Genomic DNA, 12,840 nt, shown 5'->3' with positions numbered 1-12,840 from the left:
TAGCATTTTGACATTCAAGTCCCAGAGTCTCAGCCGAGTTATAGGTATTTATTTAACAAAAATAACGAGGGAATCTGATTGATTCAGTGAAAATATTATTCTAGATATCAGGAGAGACCACTTGACGACCTTATCAGATATTGATATTACAGTGAAGTCACTTTATCAGATATTCTCGCACCATTCCACGCAACTCAACTTCAGAGATATTTATAAAAACCAGCATCCCTGGAAGCTAGAAAGACCAGATAATAGACAAAAGGAACATTATTAATAGCCCACATTTCCCCACGGAGTTTTGGCGCAAAATTGGCACACGGCCCAAACAGGAGAGCCCAGCTCTATCTAGTCCGAACCTGAAGTTGCACCATGCGGGAGTGTCATAGTTAAAAAGAAGGAATTATTTGGTTTGTATTTTAACAGTGAACAAAAACAACAGCAATAATGGACCCCGAAGCTTTTTTGGACATCGCCAATCAGGTGGTGAAATTGAAAATGTTTCCCTATTTCGACATAGCACATTGTGCTTTATCAGCTCTTTCCGTAAGAGAAGACCTTGGACCAGGTATGCAACGTTGTCAGATTTCTGTTGTAGTTCTCGAATTCTTGACTTTTCATTTTTAGCTCTTTGTTCTTAGTTCATTTATTTTGCAAACATAACCTCAAAAACTCATTAGGATAACAACAAACAAAACAATGGAAATGTTTGATTTAATTAGAGCAGTGAATGCAAAGGAAACTTGATTTTTTTATCATTATTTGTAGACAAAATTCTCTCAGGTTTCAGAAAAAAATTATTTCTGCTTTTAATAATACATATAAGAAAAGATCCCATGAATAGTTCACAACCATGAATTTGGTTTCTTACTTGATTTCATATAAACTATATCGAAATTAAAAGTAACATGGCAAGAGTTTGTAGTACTTCTCAATTAAAGAGAAAAAATTGTTCAGGTTTTTCAATCCTCTTCACATGTTTTGTATTCTACTTTCAGGAGCCCAGGCTTTCTCCAGGAAACATCCTTTATCATGCTGGCTTTCTTACATGCTGGTAGTTTATGCTGGAGGAATGCTAGCAAATGGACTTCTAGCAGAACCTATTCTTGCTCCATTAAAGAATACACCCCAACTTGTCGTAGCAACATTGACTTGGTAAGTAATATCTGCAGCTTTTTGAATTACTAGCTGTAACCGCCTGGTGTGCAGGACATATAAGAAATTAATCCATGAACTGACAAGTGCAGTTTGTATAGCACTAGTGCATTGCAACTCTAATATATTATTAATTAATTGAAAGCATTTCTTATTTTTTACTCAGGCTGAATCAAATTTTATGATTCCTGTGCTTACATTTTTTTTCCTCAAATTTGAAACTGCTTTGTTCCTCACTTCACCCTTTTTTGGGATTGCGAAAATAATAACTGAAAATAAGAACAGTAAGTATACTAAAACAAAAACTAAAATTGAGTGGTGAGAGTTATTCAAACCTAATTTTTCCTTTGTTTTGCAAACTCCCTTCACTTTGGTTGGATACTTTTAACTATTATAATATGAATGCCATAATTTCCTTTTCTAGGTATGTAATTTTCTACACTCCTATGGATATTGGTTACAAACTGGCTAAGTTTTTACCTGTCAAAATAGTTTTTTCGGCCATGAAAGAGATATATAGGTGCAAAAAAGTCCATGATGGTGTCACCCATGCGGCCAAACTATATCCAAATGCATACCTGATTATGATTATTGTAGGAACATTGAAAGGCAACGGGGCTGGTTTCACCAGGCTTATTGAAAGGCTGATTAGAGGGGTTTGGACTCCAACTGCAATGGAATTTATGCAACCAAGTTTGTAAGTGTTCTTTATGTTCATTTTTGTATTCCGAAAGAATCATTTGAAAACGACGCAGATTTGTATTTTTTTTCTGATTCTACAAATATTGCACTCTACAAATGAATCACATGAAAATGAAAAACTGAATTTCTGAACACATATCTTGTTTTTTTGTTTTTCAGCTACACCAAAGCATCTCTTGTCGCCTCCATCATCTTCATATTAGACAAGAAAACGGAATTGATATCTGCGCCACACGCTTTAGTTTACTTTGGTATCGTTATATTTTTCGTATATTTCAAATTATCATCTATACTTCTTGGCATCCATGATCCCTTCATACCTTTCGAAAATTTGACGTGCGCCTTATTCTTTGGAGGAATATGGGACAGTTTGGCCAAGATTTTGGGCAGAAATCAATTGAAAGAAGGGGAAACAAAAGATGCAAAGAAATTGAATTGATGACTGGTAAGTTATTGAGTAAATTTCGGAACTAATAGAGTATTGCAAATAATTTATGTAGTTTAGATATTCTGTTCCTGAGAGAAAAATATTTTATTTTATTTGTGCTTCGAGATGATGAAATCCAATAGCTTCATACATAATTTTGCTAAAAAGTCTTTTTTTTTTCAGAACCATCAAAGTGGAAAAATTCGACTAAGTGCGGAAAGTCGAATTTTTCTAATGAATCGATGTGACCAAAGACTTATGTTGCATTTTTAAATGTGACTGTGTTCGTCAATCAGTACATATTATTGTACCAAAATATTTATTTGTAAAATAAATGTTGATATTTAAGTCCTTGCGTCAATTTAATTACTTATTGATCCACTTTATTATTGTCGTAAAAGCTCATGGTGAATCAAGAAGAGACCAATCTGTGATAAATACTAATGAAACAAATAACAAATTTTTAAATTATGTATAAAGTACTTGTCCGGACGGGAGGAATAGAAAACAAATGTTCCTTACACCTCATATTGGCTTCAAAAATTGAACTCTGAAAGACTTGAACTTCAAAAGATATTTCAGTTGCCAACATGTTAATAGCCTTGGAAGTCTGCAAGGTGACACTACTAACATTGAATTCTGGGAGAGGCTGTTCTTCGAAGTTGCGGATGGAAATTTCACACGTCCTCAGATGGCAGAGCATCTGGACAAGGGATGATATTTTCAAGATTAAAAATTTGTTTCATTACTAAAAGCGGAAAATGTGAGTTAGGCCTTCTTGTATTTCCTGAGGAAAGAAAATTCGAATAAAACTCTTGTAACCAACAACAACAAAAAAATCATCAATGAATTTGGAGGAAATTTCAGACCTCGCACTTTCCTCCTCCTAACCCAAATTAGAGAAAAGAAAATGAAACTTTCTATCCTTCCCCGCGATCGAATTTGATGATACTTGAGGCAAGGGAAATTTACAAATACCATAATTTCCACGCACAAATCGGCGGATTCTTACATTCACTACCCTACCGATCTTCCCGCACTTTTTCCGTCAAACGATTAGGGTCTATTCGATTTCGCTTCTAGACTACTTAAGGAACGTTTATTATTGCGAACACATGAATTCATAAACACCTTTATTATCGTTTTTTTTAACGCCGCAACGTTCGTACATAACTGTCCACGCTCATTAGAATATTTCTCGAAAATAACATTGAACACCAAAAATGATTCTCCTGGTGTCATCTACCGACCAGTTTATGATGAAACACACTGTATTTTACTGACTGAACACTGTAAGAGGTAGAGAGAAGATTAATTTCCCGAACCGACTCGAAGGGTAATATCCCAGATGACTTTTCCGGACCAAGGGACTCTCTTTTCGAAGTAAATACTTCATCATCATTCATTGCTGTATCCCCTTACCGAGAATAAATCTACAAAAAGACAAAAAAAAAACGGTGCGAACAGACTTATAATTTCTTAGGTGTAATTGCAACTGTGTGCCCTCCTGTGACTGAGGAGACCCAACCGTGACCTACAGATCCTTCCCAACTCCGGGCTTGGATAGTCACCAACCAGATCTGGCCGCCGCTGTATCCTTCTCGAGTCTCCATTATATAGCTGTGGATCAAAAACCTCCACTGTGATCTGTCTAACCCTAGTTGTTCCCAGTTATGATTGGCTTTAACTGATTTTAGGGATTGATGTAGTGTATCCTTAAACGGCTTATACTGGTTTCCGGGGTCCCTCTGTGAATTTGCCATACAGAGCTATTTTGGGGAGTCTTGCATCCTCAGAATGTGGCCACTCCATCTGAGTCGGGACCTCGTTACTTGAGTCTCAATTGTTATACAACTTGCGCGTTGCAAGACTTCTGCATTCGAAACTTTGTGGAACCATCTGATGTGCATTATCTGTCTCAGATGACGTTGCGTTTGTTCAAGTTGTTTAATATGTCGCCTGCAGGGCGTCCAGCTTTCGCTTCCGTAAAGAAGCGTTGAGAGGACCACTGCTTTGTGATTTTGAAACACTCATCTGACCTTTAGCTTCCAGAATGCCCGTGATGCCGAATTATTCGGTTGTGTATTTCCGTGTCTAGGTTAGCCCTAGTATGTATGAAGCTTCCCAACTATTTGAACTGCTCGACCTGTTTTAGAGCTCTCATTCTCCAGGCTGATATCTGTTTGAAGGCTTTCTGGCGGCTCACCAGGAATTTGGTTTTGTCAATAATGAGTCTAAGTCCTAAAGCTTCGTATATATATTTATAGGTGTCCAAAATTATCTGTAGATCCTCTGAGCTGCTAGCGATAAGTGTTCATAAACATAAAACGCGAGGTCCGTCAAGAAATAAGAAAAATCAAGGACAGCTGGTGGAAAGAAAAAGCTAGGGAAATACAAGCTTACGCCGATAACCATGACTACAGGCGTTTTTTCGAAGCTATTAAAACTGTTTACGGTCCAAGCAGAAAAGCTAGCTTTCCTATAAGAGATGCTCATGGAGCTATTCTAACTGATGATAGAAAAATTCTCGAAAGATGGAAGGAGCATTACTCACAGGTCTTGAATCAAAATAACGACTCGGATTTATCCATTTTAGACCTGCTCCCCGCGTATAGTCCGATGACATCGCTTGATGACGAAATCTCAATGTCGGAAATCATAAGCGCGATTAAAAATATGAAAAATGATAAGTCACCTGGTCTAGACGGCATTCCGGCGGAGATATTCAAAGCCTTGGATGAGGACATTGTCAATAGTCTCCTAATACTATTCCGCAAGATCTGGGAACAGGGAGATGTGCCACAAGACTTCAGAGACGCTTTAGTTATCAACCTCTATAAGAACAAAGGCGATACGTCGAATTGCAACAATTACAGGGGCATATCGTTGCTTAATGTGGCCGGTAAAATTCTCTCGAAGATTATGGCTAATCGTCTGGTTCCACTCTTAGAGAGGCTTTTACCTGAATCCCAGTGCGGCTTTCGACCAAATCGAGGTACGGTGGACCTAATTTTTACACTGCGACAGCTACAAGAAAAGGCCCGTGAACAACAATCAAGGATTTATACAGCCTTCATCGATTTAAGCAAGGCATTCGACTCGGTGAATCGGAGAGCGCTATGGAAAATCATGGCACGTCTAGGAGTACCCGAAAAATTCCTAGCAGTGTGTAAAAGCCTTCATACCAACAACACCGCTAGAATACAGCATAATGGCTCTACAACCGACCATTTCTCAACCAACTCTGGAATAAAACAAGGCTGCGTATTAGCGCCTTTACTGTTCAATATTTTCGCCATAGCTGTATCGATAATTGCTGACATGAGCATGCCCGTAAGAGGTGTTGGGATAAGATTCAGATTTGATGGAGGCCTGTTTAACCTAAAGCGCCTCAGAGCAAAAACCCGTACCAAGTTTATCACGGAACTTCAATATGCAGACGACTGTTCACTCATCGCTAGCAGCTCAGAGGATCTACAGATAATGATGGACACCTATAAACATATATACGAAGCTTTAGGCCTTAGACTCAATATTGACAAGACCAAAATCCTGGTAAGTCCGCCAGAAAGCCTTCAAACAGTTATCAGCCTGGACAATGAAACTCTAGAACAGGTCGAGCAGTTCAAATACTTGGGAAGCTTCATAAATACTAGGGCTAACCTTGACACGGAAATACACAACCGTATCAATTCGGCATCACGGGCATTCTGGAAGCTGAAGGACAGAGTGTTCCAAAATCACGACCTCAATCTGAAGACCAAGATAGCTGTTTACAGAGCAGTGGTCCTCCCAACGCTTCTTTACGGAAGCGAAAGCTGGACTCCCTACAGGCGACATATTAAACAGCTTGAACAGACGCAGCAACGTCATCTAAGACAGATAATGCACATCAGATGGTTCCACAAAGTTTCGAATGCAGAAGTCTTGCAGCGCGCGAGTTGTACAACAATTGAGACTCAAGTAACGAGGGCCCGACTCAGATGGAGCGGCCACATTCTGAGGATGCAAGACACAAGACTCCCCAAAATAGCTCTATACGGCGAACTCACTGAGGGAGCACGGAAACCAGGAGGCCAGTATAAGCGGTTTAAGGATACACTACATCAATCCCTAAAATCAGTTAATGCTAATCATAACTGGGAACAACTAGCGTTAGACAGGTCACAGTGGAGGTCTTTGGTCCACAGTTATAATGGAGAATCGAGAAGGATACAGCGGCGGCCAGATCTGGTTGGTGACTATCCATGCCCTGAGTGTGGAAGGATCTGCAGGTCACGGTTGGGTCTCTTTAGTCACAGGAGGGCACACAATCGCAACTAGCACTAAGAAGTTACAAGTCTGTTCGAATTTTTTTTTTTTTTTTTTTTTTTTTTTTTTTTTTTTTTTTTTTCTTCTTCTTCTTTTTGTAGATTTATTCCCGGTAACGGGATACAGCAATGAATGAATGAAGTGTGCAGTCGTCTGCATATTGAAGTTCCGTGATAAACTTTGTACGGGGTTTTGCTCTGAGGCGCTTCAGGTTAAATATAGGCCTCCATCAAACCTGAATCTTATTCCAACACCTCTTACAGGCATACTCATGTCAGCAATTATCGAGACAGCTATGGCAAAAATATTAAACAGTACCTAAAGGCGATAACACGCATCCTTGTTTTATTCCAGAAAGTTAAGAAATGGTCGGTTGTAGAGCCGTTATGCTGTATTCTAGCGGTGTTGTTTGTATTATTATATGGTAGCTTTTACACAGCTAAGAATTTTTCGGGTACTCCAAGGCGTCCCATAATTTTCCATAGCGCTCTCCGATTCACCTTACTTAAATCGATGTAGGCTGTATATATCCTTGATTGTTGTTCACGGACCTTCTCTTACAGCTGTCGCAGGGTAAAAAATAGGTCCAGCATACCTCGATTTGGTCGAAAGCCGCACTGGTATTCAGGTAGTAGCTTTTCTAAGAGTGGCATCAGACAATTAGCCATAATCTTCGAGAGAATTTCACCGGCCACACTAAGCAACGATATGCTCCTGTAATTGTTGCAATTTGACGTATCGCCTTTGTTCTTATAGAGGTTGATAACTAAAGCGTCTCTGAAGTCTTGTGGCGCATCTCCTTGTTCCCAGATCTTGCAGAATAGTGTTAGGAGACTATTGACAATGTCTGCATCCAGGGCTTTGAATATCTCCGCTGGAATGCCGTCTAGACCAGGTGACTTATCATTTTTCATATTTTTTATCGCACTTATGATTTCCGATATTGAGATTTCGCAAGCTTGTATTTTCCTAGCTTTTTCTTTCCACCAGCTATCCTTGATTTTTCTTATTTCTTGACCGACCTCGCGTTTTATGTTCATAAGACTTTTTTGGGCTGCAACATCCCCAGGCTTGCTAATTGCTGTTTTCATCGCTTTGTGTTTTACCTCCAAAAGAGTTGCGATATGAATTTCGCAGTCCACGAACCAGTTTGGGGATTTTCGGGAGCGTTCTGTGCCCAGTATTTCTTTCGCCATAACGAAGCTGTATGACAATGATGAAGCAGATGAAGCCCTCTATCTCGAAAACACTCCGGAAGTCAACCATTATAGTTCGACGCAGATATTAGAGAGTTGAAGTGCGCACAGAACGTTAGCCTGAACGTAAACGTTAACGTGAGAAATAACGTCAGATATAACGTTTACGTGTTGTGATGAAATTTGAGTTGAAGTGCTGCCATCATGAAACGTCAGACGTTAAACATAACCTATCAATTTGATTTTGCTTTCGTTTCGCGTGAACTCTCTTTTATCTAATATTGAGCATCGACAGCTGGAATAACATTTGAAATATTGATGTTCTAATGATTTATATGCCTAATAAAGAGAATTTTCAGCTTGGAAGTATTTTATTATCAATGAAATGTTCAAGTGTTAGAGACATGAGAATTGCAGTGTATATAGTTTCAGCCATTTCCTTATGTACTGAATGTAATCTGATAACACAGTAATTTTACTTAATCCATTTGATAACTTTCAAATCACTGCTGATTTCCTATAATTTTCGTTCATTATGAGAAAATACACAGGAAATGTAAACAATGACAGTTTGAGGTTATCGAGAATTGCATTTAACAATCAAAATTCGGCCATTCGCAAGTCATCGGTGCTACTCGTTTAACGTTCGGTTAACGTACGTCGATGTTTAAGGTATACGTGGGAGACCGCTAGTTTACGTAGGCCGTAAAGCTGACGCTAACGTTAACGTTAAAAACGGACGAATGAGCATGCGTAGATGTCAATTATAACGTTAACGTTTACGTTCATGGCTGCACTTCAACTCTCTATTTTGACGTAATCATGGTCAAATAAACAATTCTCTATTCCTCGACCCCATGGTGTCGTGACAGCTATGGTGGTATGTTCTAAAGGGTAAGATATATATGATTTTTCGTCAGCATTGTTCTTATTTTTCTCCGAATAATGATACTTATTATTGAAAATTTGGTCCGTTCCAGGTGTTAATGTTGCCAAATGCTTCGTGAAAACTAACCCTCATCGGCCAAATGAAAAATATTTCTTCTGCAATAGTCACAGAAAAATTGATTTCGTTTTCCACAGCACGTGGCTCAATTTTGATGAATCGGGAGACAGATGAAGTGAAAATGACATCTCAGAACACGAAGAATGTTTTTATTAATATTCCTATTATGCCAATCTTTACTGGTAAAAATTAATCCGATACGACAGGAGCGCGCGTTGAATGTTGAAACGTGCAAGAATAAGTCGGGAAATCTTTGGATGGTGTCCATTCTACGTGATGGCAAACATGCGTGTAATGGCGTAATTATGGCCGAAAACGCTATTCTTACTACAGCATTATGTTGTATAGAAAAATTGAACTGTAGTAGAACTGGACCCAATTCGCACGTCCGGGTAGTACACCATTATGAACTTTTGAACGGTGAAGAACAGTCAACCATAATAGCAGCCAGTTATTGCGTCATACATCCGAACTATGTGAAAAAGGAATACTACATCGAAAACAACGCAGCGATCGTGGTGTTGAATAATAAATTATCACCATTCGAGGTAGCGCCATTTATAGAGGAATTCAAACTGAACGAAGATTTTTATGAAGTATGTACTAAAGGAATGGTTATGGGACGGTGGTATCATTATGAACAAGAACAACCGAATTCTGAACTGGAATGCTTTCCAGCAACCGTAAAAGACTTAGGAAACTGTGCTGATATTACAAATATGCTGTACTCGAGAAGATCGAAGGATCTTACCCTCACTTGCAGCTTTGATGCTTCGAATAGACACGAAGTGTGTAGAGGTTTTTATGGAGCAGCTCTGATGTGCGGTGGAAAAGTAGTTGGTCTAATATCCCATAAATTCAATTTTTCTGAGCAGTGCGAGCAGGTCTCTCCTTTTTATTATACCAGAATAGATTGGACACTGTGTTTTAGAATTCAGTGGTATTTAGACAACAAAGAAGATTTAAAAAATTTACGGAAGTTCCAACACTTGTGTGGAAAAGAATTTGGAGGTCGATCAAGGATCGATCGGTCGCATCAAAATAATTCCGGAAATTTAGTTTCCGCGGCATTTATGAAACATTGTTTATACATATTTCTCCTATTGAATCACATTATTAGAACCTCGAATATAGTAATAATAAAATAAAGCAAGAAGGATAAAATCAGAAATTGTCTTGTACCTATTGCTTAGATTCGCTGCCACGTGAAATTTGTGATAGGATAAATTTTTGTATAGGAAATATAGATAAATGGTATTTGCATTTCCTGTGCACTAAGGGATCACTCTTAAATTTTGCCTGTTCAACCTTTTTCCCGCATGCAATCAAGTCGCAAAGAGTATAATTTTCCCAAACGGTGCAGGAACACCCTCGCTCTCATATGGGTCGAACCACAGCCTTCTTAAACTACTCTAAAATTGCTTCAGACAAAAGTTGTATAAAATTTTATTATCTACAACTTTAATGATGAATACAGAAACAATTAGAGGTACAGGAAGGGAGATATAAAAAAATTCCTTGTTGTTATCTATGGTTGTCATCTTCAAACTGTCAGACATAGAGAAAGGGTCTCTGCTGTCAGATTAACGGCGGGTTTCATAAAACTTTGATTGTGCGATCAACGATTGGGACAGTCACTTGATTTCTAAAACGAAATCACTGAAACCTTTTCATTGCTGAATATATAATATGGAACAAGTAGCAATTGAGAATTATTTAATGGATGTATAAACATCATAATTTGATGCAAGAATGATATTCTGAATGATCATGACTGAATTATCGATTGAAAACAAATTAACGTCTGTTGGTCAATCAAGAGTTGATTCCGTGATCACGCTTTATGTAACCCGAGGTAAGAAAACTACCCCTGATTACCGAGATTAACCATCATCTGTATGAAAATCTGACACGCTCGAGTATGTACAAGTAACGATTTTTTTGCATTTGCAAAACACCGCACGACCGCTGCTACTCTTGAAAAGAAGCTTCCTTTGGGTCCAATGACACGCTCTAATTTTTTTTTACCATTTTCAACTCCTCCGTACCGCCAGCCCCACCACGCAAACTATCAGATGTCATAAACCAACGATACAGAGCAATCTGATCGGTCCTAGGTAATTGCCGAACGCGGTTTTTATAATCTATGACCATATTTCTTTGTCTATGACCACAGTTGACATAAGTGTGTTGTTGTTATATTAGTGTTCTGTGGTGTTGACATGATTGATAACGGAGCATAGAGAAAGGGAAAGAGTCTCTGCATTGAACTCTATGGGAACTGGAATGGCTTCGTAGGTAGCAAAATTCGTCGAAAATTGTGACCGAGAGAGAGGGAAGAAGTAGAGCAACCTTTCTCTCTCTAGCGTGTTTTTGTTTACACTATTATAACCTAAATTTAAATGTCATTTTCGTAGATAAATTTTAAATCACATTGTTTAATGTCTTTTTGTCAGTATTTTAGTAAAAATCATGGTGAAAAATTGTTTAGAAGCCATATACTTCCGATTTACATTCCTAAGAAACTCGAAAAATGTCTATATATCAAGTCAAGTTAGCTGTTGAACAGAATTTCTTGTGCTTTTTCAAAGCTTAAATATAGTTTTTTGATGAGTGTTTTTTAAGTCTATGTGTTTCCCAGAGTGACAAAAGTGGTTTTTGCAGTAACAAAAAACATTTTGAATAAGAAGAATTTCATAACAACAATGGTCCAGTATTGTGTTGGAAACGGATGCCATAATGCAGGGGACATAAATATAATATAATATTTTTTCTGTGAAGTGTTGGTATCACATAAACCAATCCATCCTGAACAGTTTTACAGAAGTGAGAATCCACAAAAGGAGAGAAGCAGTAAATAATTAGGAATTATGCCTTATGTTTTTCATTTTTTTAGGTTCCCTCTCCGAAAACCTTTTACTTTACAACTTTGGACCAAAGCTACAGGAAGGAAAAATTGGTATCCGTAGAAATAAGGTCTAAGGTTGGCTAATTCCCTCTCATCTCAGCATATCATTATCAATTATAAAAATAGAATTATGAATGTCAGATTAGCTACTCAAACAATGAGTAATGGGGTAGCAGATGCTATGGAATTTCTTGATAACAAATGTAAGAACTTACAATTCGAAGATAGTGCCGCTACCGTTGAATTCATTAGAAAAATTGATAGAGTGTTTGACATTCTTAATTCTAGAAATCTGTTCCGGAGAGGGTTTAAAGCTCCAATTAGATCTTTTTCCCTGAGGTATGTTCAGGAAATTTTCAGTGAAACTATAGAATATTTAGAATCATTGGAAATTGATGATACCAACATTCTTTTTCACTATCGAAAGACATTCGCTTTAGGATTTATTTCGAACATGAAGAGTGCACTAGGGCTAGTGTAGAATGTTCCATCAATCAAAATTAATGAATGATGAACTTCATGGAGATCCTCTACTATTCGTCAGAAAATGACTAAATTAATTTTATTTAATAATTGTTAAGCAAATGTAACATTTTTGTCCCAATTATGTTAAATAAAAATATTTCAGCAATTTTGTTCTTTACTTTTTGATATGATTCCTTTTATATATTGAACTATTTGGAATATTTAAAATCTCTCGCACTGACACCAGAGACGACTGTCTCTGCTCCAGAAACAACTCTGTCTTTGCTGACACTGCTTTTCATATGATTCCAAAGCTTTATCCGAGGCTTTTCAGAAGATCATTTCCTATATTCTTGCCTCAAGATTATAATTAATATTTATATTCAAATTACTCTAAAGCTTCTATTTTATTAATTCATCAAGGCTGCAAGGTTGATTATTAAAAATTTCGTTCCCGAAATTCAAGAAATTATGATTAACATCATAAATCACTAAAAAAAGTGCAAAATTTTTAGAAATTTCGATTAGAATGACAAACTAATGATTAATTATTTTTAGTACGAACCGACTCGTTGAAAGATTTGAACAATTTGGGAATAGAGAAAGAAGTGAATTTTTCCAATCAGTATCAAACCTTCAAATATTTTCAGTTCGAATAGTTCATTCTTTCATT

General features: G+C 37.5%; 1 protein-coding gene across 1 annotated transcript; it reads left to right on the top strand.

Annotated features, from left to right (window-relative positions):
* The first annotated feature begins 304 nt into the window (after positions 1 to 304).
* LOC123308149 (trimeric intracellular cation channel type 1B.1) lies at positions 305 to 2,629 on the top strand. Its single transcript, XM_044890698.1, has 5 exons — positions 305 to 565; positions 996 to 1,152; positions 1,577 to 1,849; positions 2,014 to 2,299; positions 2,465 to 2,629. The coding sequence occupies exons 1-4, from the start codon at positions 445 to 447 to the stop codon at positions 2,291 to 2,293; spliced, it is 831 nt and encodes a 276-aa protein (XP_044746633.1). The 5' UTR covers positions 305 to 444; the 3' UTR covers positions 2,294 to 2,299; positions 2,465 to 2,629.
* The last annotated feature ends 10,211 nt before the right edge of the window (positions 2,630 to 12,840 follow it).

This window comes from Coccinella septempunctata, chromosome 2 (genome assembly GCF_907165205.1).
Source record: "Coccinella septempunctata chromosome 2, icCocSept1.1, whole genome shotgun sequence".
NCBI lineage: Eukaryota > Metazoa > Arthropoda > Insecta > Coleoptera > Coccinellidae > Coccinella > Coccinella septempunctata.
The sequence above is the reverse complement of the archived record's forward strand: the minus strand, read 5'-3'. Positions and strand labels throughout refer to the sequence as shown.